This window comes from Heterocephalus glaber, unplaced genomic scaffold (assembly GCF_053883595.1).
Source record: "Heterocephalus glaber isolate CG9 unplaced genomic scaffold, H.glaber_assembly_v1.0 deba00000347, whole genome shotgun sequence".
Lineage (NCBI taxonomy): Eukaryota > Metazoa > Chordata > Mammalia > Rodentia > Bathyergidae > Heterocephalus > Heterocephalus glaber.
This window is the reverse complement of record NW_028258143.1, coordinates 61234938-61252569: the sequence shown is the minus strand read 5'-3', so window position 1 is coordinate 61252569 and position 17632 is coordinate 61234938. Positions and strand designations below refer to the sequence as shown.

The following is a 17632-nucleotide window of genomic DNA, read 5'->3' as shown; positions in this document are numbered from 1 at the left end:
TTAGGTGGGAAGAGTCCCTGAAGAAGTAGTCAGGATGGAATCATACTGCATAGTATCCGATATCCCAGCTCCAGTGATTGGTGTCCTTACAGGATGAGAAGGGATCACCCTGAGACTCAGAAGGACAGGTCATGTGGAGGGAGAGGCATGGATTGGAGTAGTATTCCAAGGAACACCAGAGATCATGCGAAGAACACCTGGGGCCGCCAGAATCTGGGAGACACAGCACTCCCTGGAGGGATAGAGGCCCTGCTGACACCTTAGCTTCAGGCTTCATTACCTCCACGATTGCAATTGTGAGTGAGTACATTCCCTTTCTTTGAAGCCACCAACTTTGTGGTACTTTGTTAAAGCAAACCCTAAGAAACTCCCACAAAGTATTCATTTTTATGACTGCATTTTGTAAGTGAAAAAAAGGAAGCACAGATAAAGCATCCAATGAACTGTCTCAAGGTCAGATGGCTACATCGGACTGGATTTCAAACTCAGACTTTCTGGCTTTGGAGTTTTGCAGGGAGCCAATAGCTACACTGCCTCTCTTATTATTTTTATTACCTGATAATAAAGAGAGGCCTAACCTGTGTGTAGGGAAACAGTGACAGAACAGCATCACCTGAAGGCAAACTGTAGCTCTGAATATACACAAGACCAGGTTCAAACCACTTTTCCCTATCTACCTACTTGATTATAAAACCATTACATGCTGTCTTGTCAAAACCTAACATGACAACTAAACACGTTTTCTATCTAAATGGCAATCAAGAGCTAACAAAGACATGAACTTAGTTATAATGATCTATGACAACATCTACATCAATTATCTAAATCTTCATCAGAATTTACCGTTTACCCAGTTTCTTTGATAGCATGATTTAATGGTTTCTGCAATCTACAATTCTAGAAGATCAACTAAATTTCTGATCTTGTCTCCCTATCAAAAAATAAACAGAATTTGATTGTAGATTATGCAACTATAGTAAGAGTGCACCTAGAGACTGTAATGTTAAGGGAAATAAATCAGACACACACACTTAAATATCACATGGCTTCTCTCATATGAGAAGCAAAAATTATAAATAAAAAGCAAAATAAAAGACAGATCATAAGAAGTAGGGAGATAGATCTTTCTCAATTAGGAAGGGGACCAAGAAATGAAAGGAAAGGAGAGGGAGGGGAAGGAAAGGGGATAAAAAAGGAATCACTATATGTGCTGTGTACATATATCAACTCCACACAAGGAATGCAAATGTTATGCAATGAAACATGTACTAGTAAAAATTAAAACTCTATTATATGATGACTGTGTGTTATGTGGCCAGACATGCTTCCAGAATGTTTGGAGGGGGGTTATTCCTCTTTGACATTCTGAATCATTCGGTGGGTTGGAGCAAGGCCCAGATTTCTCAGGAACCCTGTGACTGGAGCTCAAATGTGCCTCTGCCAGGTTTGGCTGGACCAGACAGCATCGTGTTTACTCTTCACAGGGGCTCTCTGAAATTATCTCCAATTATAGATGTGAAGGAGAAAGAGCAGAGAGGAGAACTGACTTGACGAAGATTACACAGATTTGAATTGCCAGAGCTGGAATTCAAGCCCATGATTCACCTACTCTGCATCCTATTTTTGTTAACTTTTGTCTGTACCAAATGAAGGTGGTCATCAATGCCACCAGATGATATGTACGGGATTTAAATTGGTCAGTTTGCAAAGGACATTCATTTTTGACATCTTATCTGATGCTGTTTCACATGGAGTTAAAGTAGCATAAGGCCCCCATGGTTATCTTCTGCTAGATGGAAGACAGGTACTATTAGAGTGGGGCTGACAGACTCATGACGCTTACTTTAGATAGCATTGTGCAGAATTTCTGGGTACTTCTGCATATATATATATATATATATATATATATATATATATATATGTATTCTGCCTACTTTGGATGATTGAATGGTGGAGTACTTCACAATTTATGAGCAATCAAAATGACAAGTCTTTCTGTTGTTTATTTAGCTTAACCCCATTTTATACCAAAATTTCAGATTTTTCTCCTATCGGGCTCTAGTCTGTAAACATTGTTTTCTACTTGTACTGCTGAAATTTTGTAGACCAGCAGAGGGCGCTATGTGGTCGCAAGCTGTTGATGTCGTGAGGTCATTTGAATGGGAAGCCTTTCGAGTGCCACTGCCAATGGGAGAAAAAAAATACTGACTCAACTGACCTAGCCCATTTGGTGTTTATCTAAGGGATCAAAACACTCCTAAGGGGATTTATTGGCCAATTACCAGAGGTAGAACAGAACATTATTTATCCAGCGCACATTGGAATGGCTTCATGGGATCTGTTCTAGTCTATTGAGTAATTAGACAATTATGTAAAAAAATATATATTTATCTCAAGGATTAAGCTGCCTATCTGGAAAACTAGGGATGCTGATATAAATGCAGAGAATTCTTCGGTCTGGACTTACAAGGAAAACGTGGGACCCACGGTGGTTCAACAATTAATCTTGGTAAGATGAAAGCAAGCTTTGGCATCGACAAGGAGGCCCTGTGATATTTACTTTTGGAACATTTCACATAGCTAGTTTCAGTATATTGATATGTTAATTAAAATGAAGACTATGAGGTATTTCTCCTTTTTATTATGTTTGAGCTGTCAGAAAATATATTTTAATCCAAAATATCATTTAAATTCATATTTCATGTAACTCAAAAGCAAATAGCTTAATGTAACAATGTTTACATTATCTAAGGCTTGAAACATTTTGCCATATATGTGGGTTGTTTGAGGTCATAAAAGGGAATTTTAGTCTTCATTTATATAAATGAGTATTCATGCTGTTCTTTATTTTTAATATAAAGTAGATTAGAATTTGTCTTAAGTTTGCATTAGTCTAGGATGCATCTGTTTGCCCAATAATTATAGATTAATTACATAATAAAATAACAATCAAATGACATTTTTCCTACCATCTTCTAAGACAGCCCAAAGAAAAATTAATTTTATTATTATTTTCAAAATGTTTACGATGAAGTGAGATTGGTACAGAAAAGTTGGAAGAGATTAACATTATCAGGTGAAGAATCTGGCAGACAAAGCTCTCCCACATTTCTTCATGCGAGGATTTACAGGTATGTTATTTAAAATTCAATTAAGTCATCTAATAGTTGAAAAACATGGCATGTAAAATAGTATAAGCAAAATTCTATAGGTGAACATAATTGTGAAAGATCAATAAAAACATTTTAAAGGAATCATTTCATAAATGCTAATTAATTTATCGTGTAGAGGGGGAATTACAATGGTACGGCTAGAAGATTTCAGAGTCCTGATTGATCTCATTAACTTCATTTCAGGCTTAAAATATGAAAAGAGAGTAGTGTTGGAAACTGTAGATCCAATAGTCCTTTCTTCTATTCCTCTGTCCTGGTTTTTACATACATTATACCTTTAATGACATCATAAGCTTTGAAAGGTACCACTTACCTGTGATTTTAAGGAAGATGAATAGATGGAAAGGGAATGACTCATCTCTTTCTTTTAGATGTCCCAAATCCTTGACTTACAGAAAATGTTAAAGGCACTAAGAACTATTTTAAAAGATCCAGACTACTTCTCACAAAAAGAAGAATTCTTTCAAGTCAAACATCAATGTAATAAAAAGTAGAACCAAATTTAAAGTCTATAAGCAAAATAACACTTATCATGAATATATATTAAAAATACAATACATTTTAAACCAAAGCTTTGTGGGGTTTTTTTTTTTTGCCACACAAAAATCTATTTTAAGACCTATTTTTAAACAATGTAAACTTTATCAGCCAGTGGTAACTCTCAATACATGAAATATATTTGCTTTTCCCAGAACTACGATAAAGTGAAGCAAAATTTATCTAATGATCATAAAATGGACTCAAAAAGGGCACTCTCCTCACAGCTTGAAGCAGGATATTCAGACTTCTGTCTTGTATAGGGAGGGTAATTAGCTAATAGGAACCTAAAATTAAGAAACCCCCCCCCCAAGAATCACAGTATGAAAGCATAATTATTACTCTAATTATTAATTGCTTTCTAAAATAAACTATAAGAAGGGCTTTCAATGTGATTATCTGTGACCCTGAAAAGCTATAGCATTTTCATTTGGTCCAAAAGTTCATCGCTTTAAAAGAAAAACATCTACTGTTTTAAGGCAACATTTTAACTTTTGAAACCAGATAAACTACTTTGTATGAAATGAAAGAAATCTTGAACACCTGCCTTTCCCATTAGATATTTGAGAGAGTTTAAGGAAAACTCTGTAGCACATACAACATGAACTACTGATGCAGGCAAAATTGCTAACTAAGCCACTTGTGTTCGCACCCCTCCCCATGCCCCGGAAGGTGTGCAACACCAGCACATGACCCTCGAACTCAGACTGCTCCCCATTTCCCATCATCTCCTGTCCTGAAAAACCTAGTAGCTGCGCAGAAAATGAAGGCTTCAGAAAAAGAAAGGACAAGAGGGTATGAGCGCTATAATTTCCTGTCATGTGGAGCACACATCACATGGTGTAAAATATATTTTTTAAAAAGTTGATATTCAAAACTTTGAATGTGCACTTTCTTGCCTTTTAAGATACACATTTTGCAAATGAGAAGGGGACCAAGCGATGGAGAGATGGGAGAGGGTGGGGAGAAGGAAAGTAAAAATAATTAAAATGTATCCTGTACGTGACCAATTCCCCACAACGCATGTAACCGTTATGTACTACAAGCATGTACTAATAAAAAAAAATAAAATACACATTATCATAAACAGCGCAAGTTTTTCTCTTCCTAATACAAGATCATTGTTTTGATCACCTTTTGTCCGAAAGTAAGGGGCTGTGCCTATTTGCTGCCTCATTCCTCCTCAGACGCCAGATCGCCCATCCCCAGGAGCTATTTCACTTGTTGCTACTCCCATCGCCGTTTTCTTTTTCTATTACCGCTAGACTGGCAGGGTCAAGGAGAATGAACAACTCTCCAACAGTTAAATAATAGTAATAGAATGAGCTATGACCTCAGATTCAGGAGGAGCAAGATGAGAGCCATTCCAAGCTCCCAAAGACCTCTACAAATTCTAGCTCCAGCTACAGGTAAAGCTGAAGTATATTTGGGGTGATATACTGATGAAAGCATGTACCCCTTGATTAGCTCATTGGAAGTCAATACAGACATGTAAGCAGGTATCGATTATAGAATGAGTATTGACTATAAAATGTCACAACATGGCTCAAGAGTCCTGTGCATAAAATTCCCATTAAAAGAATATATTATCACCTCTGCCTGATTACCAAGGATAAAAAAAGCATGGCATGGCTCCCTCTGGTCTTTATACCAGACAGGATGCAATGAAGAATACAGATCATAATTTCAATGTAATTTTCATGTCATGGGCTTAGAAGTTTCCTGAAACTGTAACCTTTGGACACTCTTACTCCTACTTGGTATTTTGCTTCTTAATGAAAGAACTGAAATTGTAAACCTTCTTCAAGCTTGACCCAGGGTGTTTAGAACTTGGTAGTTCATTTGTTTAAAATAATACACAGCCCAGAACTTTGCACAGAGTTCAAGTTTAATAAATATTTGTATCTTGATTGACGGGAATGTTGATATTCTTTACTGTCCCACAAAAAATTCCTCAACAGAGAAAGTACAGTCAGTTCTGCCACAACTAAAATGTGGGGTACATTGTCATGAGAAAGAACCTACTGAGAAAGGAATTAATGACATTGTTCTTAAAATTATCTCACAGATCAGATTCTTCTTTTGGATTTCAAACAATAATATAAGGGTTTAAGAGGGATATGTTTAGAAAAGTTTTATAGACCAGCATAAGTTTGTGAAGAATGTAATCCTACCCTCAATTTACCCAATTTCTTCATTTATATCATAAATTTTATAACACATTTTTATGTCATAACACATCTTTACTTGGGTTTCCATTAATTTGTTTGGCAACTAATATGATGAGTATTTCCATTTCTCACAACTTGAAGCTATTATTTAGAAAAAGAAAACCAGGTTGGTGCTATAGTCAGCCACTGATAAAAACAAAAGTCATGGAAACCGGGTGGTCACCTGAGGCAAATTCACTCTAAGGAGTCTAAGTTTTAAAAATTAACTTTGTGAATCAACTTCTTTGTCCCTTCTCCTCATCCCATGTCTTCAAAGGATTCACAAAAGTATATACCATATTAAGTAATTTATTTCTATTAGAGCATAAGGTTTACATTCCTTGTGGAGTTGGCACATGTACATAACACATCTTCATTACACTCTTCACCATTTTCCCTCCTCTCCTTCCCCCTTCCTTCTATCTCTTGACCAATCCCCTTTGCATTTGAGAAGGATCTACCTCTCTACTTTCTATTAGCTATCTTTTATTTTGCTCTTTATTTATAACTTGGGCTTCTTCTTAAATATGAAACATTTAAATTTGTGTGTCTGATTTATTTCACAACATTATGGTCTCAAGATACATCCATTTTCCTAAAGTGACTCAAATTTATCTTTCTTTATGGTAGTAGTCTTTAAAGTTATCCTGAAGTGCTCTCTTGTTTCCAAATAAAGTACCAGGTCCTGAGCACAGGGTCCAGAGGCCTTGGACAAGCATCCCCACCTCTGTCCAGCATTCTCTCTCCGACAGATTCTATCCCTGCTCATAATATTCAGAGCTCCCATGTCGCTTCACATGCTGTGCTACTGCATCTGCCAGATTATCCCTCTGGAATTCACCCTTTATGCTTCTTGCTCAAAATTCCTCAAGTGATAGGTGAAGCTCATTTCTTCTGTGAAGTCCTCCCCATCCATGACAGAGCAGGCTATTTCCTCCTGTGTTTCTTTCCCATCTGACTACATTTGTCCTATAGACCGAGACAACACAGAGCTCACCCTGAGCTAAAGGAGCCTAACACAAGACCTGGACAATGACGGGCATTTTATAGATGCTTGTAGGATGAATAAATGAATGAATAAAATATACCAGTGGCTAAAATTAAGCCAGGATATACACATTTTTTAAATTAGAAAGCTTACTCACCTATGGACTCAGCATTTATTAAGAGTCTTCTACAGTGCAAATGAAGACAAGAATACCCCTAACATTGTCTATGTCCTGAAAGAATGCACACCCCAGAAGATCACAGAGACAGGTGCTTACAATGCTTTGCGGGTCTTAAAAGTCTTAAAGCCCAGCCCAGAGGATTTAGAATGGATGTGGGGCAGGGTGCAAAGAAAAGCCTTCTAGTAAATGTGGCTGCAGAAGAAAATCACGACGATGAGAGGCCATGTATTATTGTCAAGGAACCAAATGCAGCCCAGGATTGCTGCAGCATTAAAAAAGAAAAGTTAGGGGCAGGAATGCCAAGATCATAAGTTGCTCTGCACATTATTTCTAGGATATTACACTGTGGCGGATTGACTAATGGTCAATTTGGGACACCCAACTGAACGGAATCAGCGTGGTTGGTGGTTGGGCGTGGAAGACCCACCTGAGGATTATTGCCAGTGGCATAAAAAGAGAAATGGAGAGGAAGGTAGGGAGGGGCTGTTGATTTTCTAGCTGAAGCAAGCTTGCTGTGGATGGTTTTCCTGATGCGGACTTGGCTGTTTTTGTTGGAGGAGGAGCACAGAGCCTCGATGTTGCTGGGAATGGCTGTTCTTCTCATCAGGGGAGCTCTGATCTTCATCATGAGCATCACTTCCTGGCTCCAATGTGGATCCCTCAGCCTGGTGGCATAAATCCTTCACCGCACTGCACAGGTTTTCTGGCTTCCACCACTAGCCTTTGGGCCTTCTGGGTGCAGATCCTCGATACGGACAAGCATGGGACATTGCCATGGGCTCTAGGCCTCTGGCTGGACTCACGGAGGACACTGCCTTGGACTCTAGGCCTTCAGCTGGACTTGTGTGGAACACTGCTGTGGGATCCCGGCCCTTGGCTGGATTCTTCGGATGTCTAGTGTGCGGCTAGATCTCTTGCACTCCTCTGCATTTGACTTTTTGAGTGACTATTATAAAATAATCCTATATAAATTATGTGTTCTGTATTAATCTCTTCTCTTGCAAACCCTGACTACAACATACACTAAAGAAATATTTAAAGGGATGTTTAAAAAAACAGAGCGAGAGAGAGATTTGTGTGGTCAGCTGTCTGAGAAAGGGAAGGTGCATTGGAGAGAAGCAAGACTAAAGGAAAGCTTGGTTTTATACTCTGTTGTGGTGTTCAGATCTATAACGTGAGTTAAAATGCAAAAATTATAGCCGGGCATGGTGTCACATGCCTGTAATCCCAGCACTTGGGAGGCTGAGGCAGGAGGATTACTGCAAGTTTGAGGCCAGCTTGGGCTACATAGTAAGTTCAAGACCAGCCTGGACTATATAACAAGACCCTGTCTCAAAAAACAACAAACAAACAAAAAACTATTAAAACCAAAGAAACTACGCATTTGGTAGAAAATGGTTTGAAAAGGTTTTTAAAAACATTTCCATTAAATTATGAGATTAGAGGATCTTCGGATTGTAGTCAGGGAAACAGGACAGACAGACAAATGGAGAAATAAAGACCATTGCTATTCCAGCAGAATTTCATAGGACATGCTAACACAAAAATGCTTTTGTCACAATTTAGGCTTCTTAAGAACAGGAACATTTAATGTGGGGATCCTGTGCTTCATACCACTTACTTTACATTCTTTTCTGTAAAAAGCAAATAAATTATACAAAACAGGTTTCTTATGTTGAAGCACTACACAAATATAAGGTGTTATAAATATGACTTTTGGAAATCTTTGCTTTAAGTAAAGTCAACAGCCAATTTCCAAGAAGGTTGTAAACCTATTATTGATTCCACATCTCTTAAGAGACAATGTAAATCTCGTCCCAGAAAACATCAGAGTACACTGTATTTGGTAGTAAATGAAGGAGGGCAAGCCCATAGTGATGACATCTGCTTATTCTACTATTAAAGCATTATTCATTTTTCTTCCCCAAACTCCCATTAGCATTAGTAAGAATGGAATATGTACACTTAGCATGCTGGTAGTGTAACATTATTCCATCTACACTAATGGACATGCTCATGTATATTTTTGCAGAGCAAAGAAGATATTTCTCTATTTTTAGCAACCATTTATTACACAAACATTTTATGGTGTATCAACTCAAATATGAATTAAGTTCTCATTTAGGGCTTCCTGAAGAAATGGTTGCTTGTGAAGCTAGGGCAAGAAATACACAAAAGAGACTAAGTATTTTGTAGTGCCAAAAAGTAATGACATGTTAAAACAAACAAATGAAAAACAAACATCCACATTACTGGCATATGTCAAAGGCACACGGGTCAACTGAAAAGGTTCCTAATGACCAAAGCTGGTACTATTTATTTAGCCAACAAAATAAAGAAGTATTAAGCTAAACCCAAAGTATAAAATAAGTATCTGTGTATCCATAATGATAAAAATAAATGACTGAATAAGTGGTTTAATGTGAAAGGAGAGGCAAAAAATTCCAAATTATGTATGTATATACATTTCCTTCCTATAGATGGAATGTAATTCCCACCCATTGAGTGTGAGCTACACACAGTGATTTCATTGAAAAGAGTGGTACAGTGCAGAAAGGGAGCAAGAAAGTCATTTTACAGTGGAGAATCCTGAGAATCCTGATAAACCCTACTTGAGTCAGATGATTAGTCATGTTGATAGCCTGTGTCCTTCATATCATGTAGTGGAAATGTCACTTTGTCCCTGTAGTTTTTCTTCCAAAAAATCCAATATCTCTGTCTAATCATGAGAAAAACATCAGAAAATGAGAAATATGAGAAATCCCAGAAAATATTTAACCAATACTTTGCAAAATGCTCAAGGTCATCAAAACCAAGGAAGTCTGAGAGATTGTCAGCCAGAGCCAAGAGAAGCCAAAGGAGACATAAGCACAGATAACTCAATGTACACAGAACCCCAAGGGGGTTCCTGGAACAGAAGATGGACTTAGTCACTTTCCTCATCTCTGGGACAAAATACCTGAAACCCACAATTTTAAGGGAGGAGAGGTCTATTTGGGCTCGTGTTTTCACCCATAGTCGGTTGGCTCTGAGGCAGAATAGCATGGCAGAGAGGGGCCTGGTGGAGCGAAGTTGCTCAAGGCGGACCGGAAACAGGGAGTAATAGAGAAGCTGGAGAGAGAGATAAACCTGCCAGGCCATGCCTCCAGTGACCCACCTCCCAACAGCAAGTCAGCTGTAAGCTCCCATCACTAAATTACTGTCCAAAGCCCCACATATGGGTGCATGGGACATCTAGATGTAAACCATAACAGGAACATTAGGCAAGCTGATACAAATAAAATATGGGCTTTCATTAATAATAATTTCTCGATTCTGGTTTATTAATTCTAACAAATTAGATACAGCTGTATATTATTTATAACAGTAAGGCATGGATAATAGTGATAACTGGGTATGCACTAGAAATGGTCACACTCTGTACTATCTTTCCAGCTTTTCTGTAAATTCAAAACTGTTCTAGAATATAAAATTGATTTTTAGGCTGTATAATTCAAGCTGAAATTTGCTCTGTTTTAAAAGATACTAAAGATAAAGATGCAAATCTTAACTTTCCAAATGGAATCAGAGGCACAAGGATTTCCAAACATGTTTGAAGCGATGTCTAGACTCCCATCAGTGGGACCAATTAGGCTGTTGGCTGACAGGGACTGTCTTTGTGCTGGTCCCCACAGAATTGCACTGTCTCCATTACAGTGTCATTGTCAACACTCTGAAGTGTGCATGAGGAAGAAGAATAAAAATGGTGCAAACCATGCCTTCCCCTTTACCATGACCTGGTCTGTTGTGTTCTTCAGTCACTTGTATAAATATGACTGTCCCTCTGGGAGCTGAAAGTGGTGTGATCAGTACTGTGATGTGTACACTGGACTCGAGTTAGAACCTGCTAGCAGATTAGTAAAGTTCTGTGTGTGCTAAGGGTGATTGACGTGTAGGCTACACACTGAGCGGGGAAGACTCATCCTGAATGTGAGTGGCACCAATAATCAAGTCTGTATCCTGGATGAAACAAAGAGGAAAAGAAGGAAGTGCTTCTGTTTTGGAAGAGCTGCAGTCTTCACCATTGCCTTTGGACATTAGTCTCTAGTTTCTCCCACCTTCCAAGGCAGATTCACACCGGCCTCACTACAGCAAGCTTCAACCTTAGACCTTCAACTGCTACTGGGTACTGCAGCTCCTGGGCACACAGATGGCCATTATGGATTCTGCTGCCTCTGGTCCTGTAAGCCTGCCTAATAAATCCCTTCCATCATTATGCATAAATCTTGTACTAATTCTGTTCCTCTAGAGAACCCTAATACAATGGCCTTACCTTCCTGTCCACTAGGCGTGGTGTGGTTACCCTCACATTCCTCATACATCTGTATAAATCCACACTTAAGGGCTTACCCATGGTATGCTCTATCCATTTGTGGAATGCTTCCCCCAGAGTGTCCTTCTAGAGGGCTGGGACTTTGCTTTTCACCTCTGCTCCCACTCACTGGAATGCAGCACTCAGAGGAGTGGCTCATTTGTGATTTGGGGCAGTGTATTATCAGTATTTACACAAACCAATGTTTCCATTTGCACATGTGGGAGAGATCGAAAGACACCAACTCTTGATTCAGCTGTCTAAACCAAATGCACAAGTTTATCTTTTCCCATGCTTCTAAGATCCAAAGCAATTTTAAAATTTGAATGTGATTCATATAGTAGTATTAGTAATCTTAAACCTCAGATTAATTTAAAAATAGGAAATGTATATAGATGAATGGATGGAACTATACTGACAAATGGTGCTCTACTTTTTCAAAGTTTAAGTGACATCACAGGAGAGTAATACTTCAGGAAAAATGATATCTCTGTGACTTTCAAGGAGGGTACATTCTTAGATAGTCCTCCAACCTGACCCCACACTCCACACTCAAAGATAAGATTAACTTAAAACTCAGTGAAAGAAATTAAAGAGAAGCAAAGGAAATGAATCTTAAAATAGGAGTGCACCTGGGTTTTTTTAAAGTAAGATTTGCATATATTTAGAATGTTCCTGGATATCTAGAAATCCATTAAATGTTTCTTGAGTTGAGTAAATAAGTTCCACGCTGCACAGTGAATAAACTTAGCCAGCACAAACAATAAAAACCAAGACTTAGACAGGCAGATGTGATGAATAACTAGAGAACACCCACAAAGGGAGAGAAATGTTTAAAAAAGGACTCCAGTGTGTGGAAAATGGTGTGGTGAGAAGCTGGAAGATCTTGGCCCCTTCTCTCCTGCCTCCAGTTTCACTGTGCAGTGGGTAATGAGAGCAGGAGACCATGGCTGGTGCTTACTTTTGAGAATTTTCTGAGTCACAATTATAATAGGTTTGAAATCAGAAAGAGTAAATCGGTCACAGTTCAACATCTCCTTGTGAATTTGCCCGGGTTGTCTCATTCTAGGCTGCACTCACATAAATACATATTTACATATTCATTCCTCTGGCAAGGAATATTTTTTGTAAAATCTACTTTAGCACCCTGATTCACCATTAACCATTGCATTGTTCTTAAGATTTTTGAAACACAAGTCTTCTTAACTTAAATATCAATACCTCTGAGAGGAATTTGTTAGCTGAGAAATAAGGAACCTGGGGCCTGAGGGCAGGCATGAGTGAATTGAAGGAAAACCTGGATTTTGTTCAAGAGGAAGCAAAACATGAGAGAGAACTTCACAAACCTGCTCTATGCTGAGCTCAGTAGAGTGGACTGGTCATTGCACAGTTTGCAAATCCACATGCTTCTTAGAACCAGGTGCCTGGAAACTGACTTTTCCATTCCCACAGGAATGAGACCAAAATTGTAGCAGAGATTTCATTCTCCTCCAACCTCATTCATCCCTACTGACTCCAGCACCCAGACCCTCTGTTCCCCACCCTGCAGACCTATGTGGAAACGGAGGAGGGATGTGCCTCCCTCTCCACCCAGGGCTCAAACAACTATTCAAAATAATCCTGCATATTTGCATTGTTCTAAGCAGTTTCTTTACACCTTTTGTTTGGGTTTGCCCCCTTTTTGCCATCCTGAATGGTAGGGATTATCTCCATTTTACTAAGAGGTTCGCCCATTGATTTTTATGCAAGTTGCATGGATAAAAGATAATGCTGCTGGGGCTTGAGTCCTGACTGCTTGTCCCCCAGAGCTCATGTATTTTCATCTCAGGTCCCATGGTGTCACATGGTCAGCAGCCTTCTCTGAATGTAAAGGTATCCCTCAGTGGTATTACGTGTCCTAGTCTCGCTATTGTCATCTACCATCCTCCAAAGGCCAGTTTAGCCTTCTTATTAGGCCAATTCGATCCCCCTCTGAGATATTCCTTATTTGCAAGTATTGCTTTATTATGATAAGAGGTCAAATTAGAATAAAATATCATGATCACAGCTGTCATTGGAGGAAAAAAAGCCTTGGAGATTAAAAGTTCCTCAAGCATCTGAAAATTTATCTGATAGATCAGAAGAACAATCTGAATAGTGAACTAAGTTTTTTTTTTTTTTTGCAATAAATAACAAAGAATGAGAAGATGAAGATGGTTTGCAGAAGTAAATGAAAAATCTGACTCGCTATGCATTAAGAATGGTAATGTAATACGAGGAGGCTCTGCTACAGAAAGCCATTTTTCAGTCAGCTACTTTGTTTAATGTTCAGATTTCATTTAAATCGATAACACTTACTTTGCTGTCTTCAGTAGAAGGCATTTGAATTCCAGTAAAACATACACACACACACACACACACACACACACACACACACACACAATGAGAGTGGAAATGAGTCAGCCATTTCCTGTCCCAAGATTCAAATCCACTTTGCTTTTCTGGAAACATGATTCAAGCAATCCAACAATAATTTAATGAGTTGTTCTGTAAATTACAGTACTGACCACTATATAAACAAACACCAGAGGAGTATTCATGGGCATTCATCATCAGCTGTCATTTTTCTTATAAACTTCAGAACTTTCTACGTAAGTAATCATAAAGCAATGTAGTACACAAGGTACTGAAGAAGTAAGTCTGCTTTGTATGCAAACTTCAACTTTTGTTATGTTATGTATAATTACATCTTAAATTTATGACTCAGCTGTGAAAAAAAATGTGATCAGAACAAGGAACCTAAAATACAACAACCTATCTAACGAAAGTGCCACAGGGTCCTCGGCTTTGAAGGGAAAGTTTCCGGATGCAGTAAGTCAATTCCATAGCTGGTTAAATGGTGACATTTGAGGGATCAGTATCAACTAGAGTGAAATACATGTACTTACTGCAGTGCTCTCTTGGTCCTGCTCTGCTTGATATTTTTATTGTACCCTTGGATAAAAATACAAAAGATAAGTTTATCTTTGCTGTGGATGACATCCTATTGAGGTAATTGGAAATAGAATGGATGATAAAATCAGGATACAAAATATGACATGCTGACCTAACAGCCGACTCTAACAATAGACGATCCTCTTGGAATGACAGTGCTGACTTGCTTTTTGCCCAGAATAAAAGGAGGGTTGGGCTTAAAGTTTAAAAGGAGGAATGAATGGAAAATAGTATATGAATAAGGATTAATATTGTGAATTTATCATTAGCTCTATATTTGTCAACAATGTGAATAGTTAGCTGCCAGAAAAAGCAAATCAGATATGGGGTTATATTAATACAATTAAGTTTTCTGAAATAAAAGAAATGTCAGACATGATTGAAGTCTCCATTCGGTTCTGGTCAGCTCATATTTTAAATATTTGGTTGATTTTAGAAGATAATACTTCTAGAATAATACAGGCATAATTCAATTTGTGAGGAGATTAAGAGTGAATGAGAAAAAAACTACATAGCAAGCATAATTGACATCAGGGTGAGACAAAAACCTGATATATGTCTTGAAATATTTCAATATTAGTTATTTTTAAATGTGCCACAAATCGTAACAAGATGTAGAACAAGAGTCCGTGAATATACATTTCTAAGGACTTCAATTGAGAAGCTCTTTGTAACAGTCAGATACATGCTTTTAATTGTTTAAAAATAGGCTTATGAGTACTGCTTATGTTCCAATCATTATGTTGAGTCCTGAAGATATGAGAGTGAGCAACGTAGACCCTCTCACTACTGCCATATAGGTCACTTCTGAGCTAGTTGGAGAGATAAAACCTAAATAGACAATTGGGCATTGTGATACCTGCCCTGAAAGAACTATGGAGAATTTATAACTCCAGAGAGGACCAATAGAGAGTTTACTAAATGCAGAGTGTACGATATGAGGTGTTAAGAAAAACACTTTTCAGGGACTCATCATTAAAGACAGGGCTTAAAGATAAATAGGAGTTGGTCAGATGAAGAATGATGAAAAGAAAGAAACAAGAGAGCACACTCTAGGCCAAAGAAAGCATGCTTCCTTTTTTTTTCTTGAATCCAGAAAAAGCTTAGTGCATTGAGAAGCTAACAAAATGCCAGTGTGGCATTTGTTCACATTTATCAATGTCCTTGGTTCCTGGGAGATACTCTGCTGCATAGGTGGATAGGTAGCTGGCTGGCTGGCTGGCTGGCTGGACAGGTAGAGGGATGGCTGAACGGTGCTGACCTCAGAAGTGCTCCACCTCAGCCCTCTGTTTACTCTAGGGAGTGAGACAAGAAGAAGCAGGTTGAAACAATAGGCAATGAGCTTTGGAAACCTTGCTTTGAAACATAAATCTTATTTAAGGGCAGTGGGGATTCGTCAGAGGCTTAGCACGGTCACTTTTGGGTTTTAAAAGGTTCACATTGGCTGTAACGTTAAAAACAGATGGAAAGCGAGCAAAGAAAGACTGGATGGAGAGTGACCCCATTATACGGTGGCAGAGAGAAGTGTGACTTGAATACGGTGGTGATGCTGAAGATGAGAGAAGAGGGTGAATGAGAGAGATTCTAAGGGGCGTTCAATCCACGAGACCTCGTGCTGGAATGTGAGAGGGGGAGGGAGGGAGAGGTCAAGGCCTCTGAGACGCCCATGAGAGGACCTTTCTTAAGAAGCCAGCCCAATTGACCCATGATTCTAGATGGTGACTGTGTCATTCATCTTTCTGTCAACAGAACAAAATATTTGCGGTAACTAACTTATAAAGAAAAAAAAAGTATTTTGGATCGGTTTCCGAGGTTCCAGTCCATGGTTTGTTGGGCCTGTGGTGATGCTACACATCGTGGTGGGAGTACGTGACAGAATGCAACTGCTCACCTCATGGTCAGAGAGAAAGAGCGAGAGAAGAGGGCCTGGGGTCCACAGTCTCCTTCAAGGGTACACCCCACAATGCCCCACCTCTTAAGTGTTCCACCATCTCCTCACAGTAGCACAGGTAGAAACCAGGCCTTTGATACATGGATGGACCACTGGGGAACACATATCCAAGCCATGGCAATAGCTAATCTACCAAATCATATTTTCTCTTTGATCAAGGGGAAGAGGAGTGAGGAGAAATGAAATATAGAAAAATGGAAACATATGAATAAGCAAGAACAGGAGTAGAGGGAGAATTGACCAGAGAAAAAAGCAGACAAAAGCAGAAGTAGAGTCACAAGTCTGACATCAGTGTAATGAGGCTCAAGTGATACTTTTGAGGGGATGACAGTGTGACCAGAATCCCAGTTCATTACAGTTCAGTTATTCAGCAAGTAATTGAATGCCTATTATGTGCCAGATATTGTTCTAGCTGGTGAGAATATTCATATGAAAAAAATTCCATGTTGTCTGAAAAGGGAAGACCTTAATGAGCTTAGGAGACTGGGCAGTTGTCTATAGATGAAAGTGAAATGGCATAAGTAGGATCCAGCAACTCTCCTGGCCTTGACTTTGATACTCAGTATCTCCTCACAACTGAAGAAGTGAGAAGGAAGTTTGTTTTGTTCTACTAACCAATTCCTCGCTGGATCCTTCATAAAGTCCTAGTTGACTTTCTGTTGCAGCAAATTTTGTCAAAACTGTTAATCACATCTATTGGTACTTCGCTCTCCCATGAAACATTTTAACTCTCAATAATTCCACATTCCATTGCAATTTGAAGAATTATACATCTCAAGCAATGTATTACTGTACTTAGCATCTCAATAACACTTCCTTTGTTCAGTTATGTTTTCTATGATTGAATCTTCTTAATGTGTTCACCATGCACCATATGTTACCATTGCTTAATTTTGTCTTGAAATATTCATTTTTTTAGCTCTTAGGGACAGATACACTGAATAAAATATGTAGATTTGTCTTTATCTTTTCTTTTGTCATAAGCAGGAGAGTCACAAAGATATTTACTGGTTATAGGTGAGAAATTAAAGGACTGGTATTAGCACCCTAGAGTCCTCTGGAAAGAATTACTGTGCTTTCTTAAGCCTGTAACTCATGACCACACATGGTTGCCATTGAGGGGTAATCTCAGGGGGCTCAATTGGATAAGGATATATGAGAAGCGTGCAACAGAACCAACTTCCCTAAGCATTAGGATTCTACATTCTCAGGATATTGGAAAGCTAAATATAATGAACACCATGGGCCCTTAGGGCTTTGAGTTTAAC

The 17632-nt window shown here is 38.6% G+C and overlaps 1 protein-coding gene across 5 annotated transcripts in view; it reads right to left on the bottom strand.

The window, feature by feature from the left end:
• Ppp1r1c (protein phosphatase 1 regulatory inhibitor subunit 1C) overlaps positions 1-17632 on the bottom strand; it is a 118785-nt gene that overhangs the window by 42070 nt on the left and 59083 nt on the right. For 3 of the 5 annotated variants that reach the window (XM_087201169.1, XM_087201173.1, XM_013066830.3), the window contains one exon: positions 14368-14413. The exons of the other annotated variants lie outside the window; for them this stretch is intronic. In XM_087201169.1, coding sequence (XP_087057295.1) covers positions 14368-14413 — 46 coding nt within the window. The remainder of the gene's footprint in view (positions 1-14367; positions 14414-17632) is intronic. 5 annotated transcript variants of the gene reach the window in all.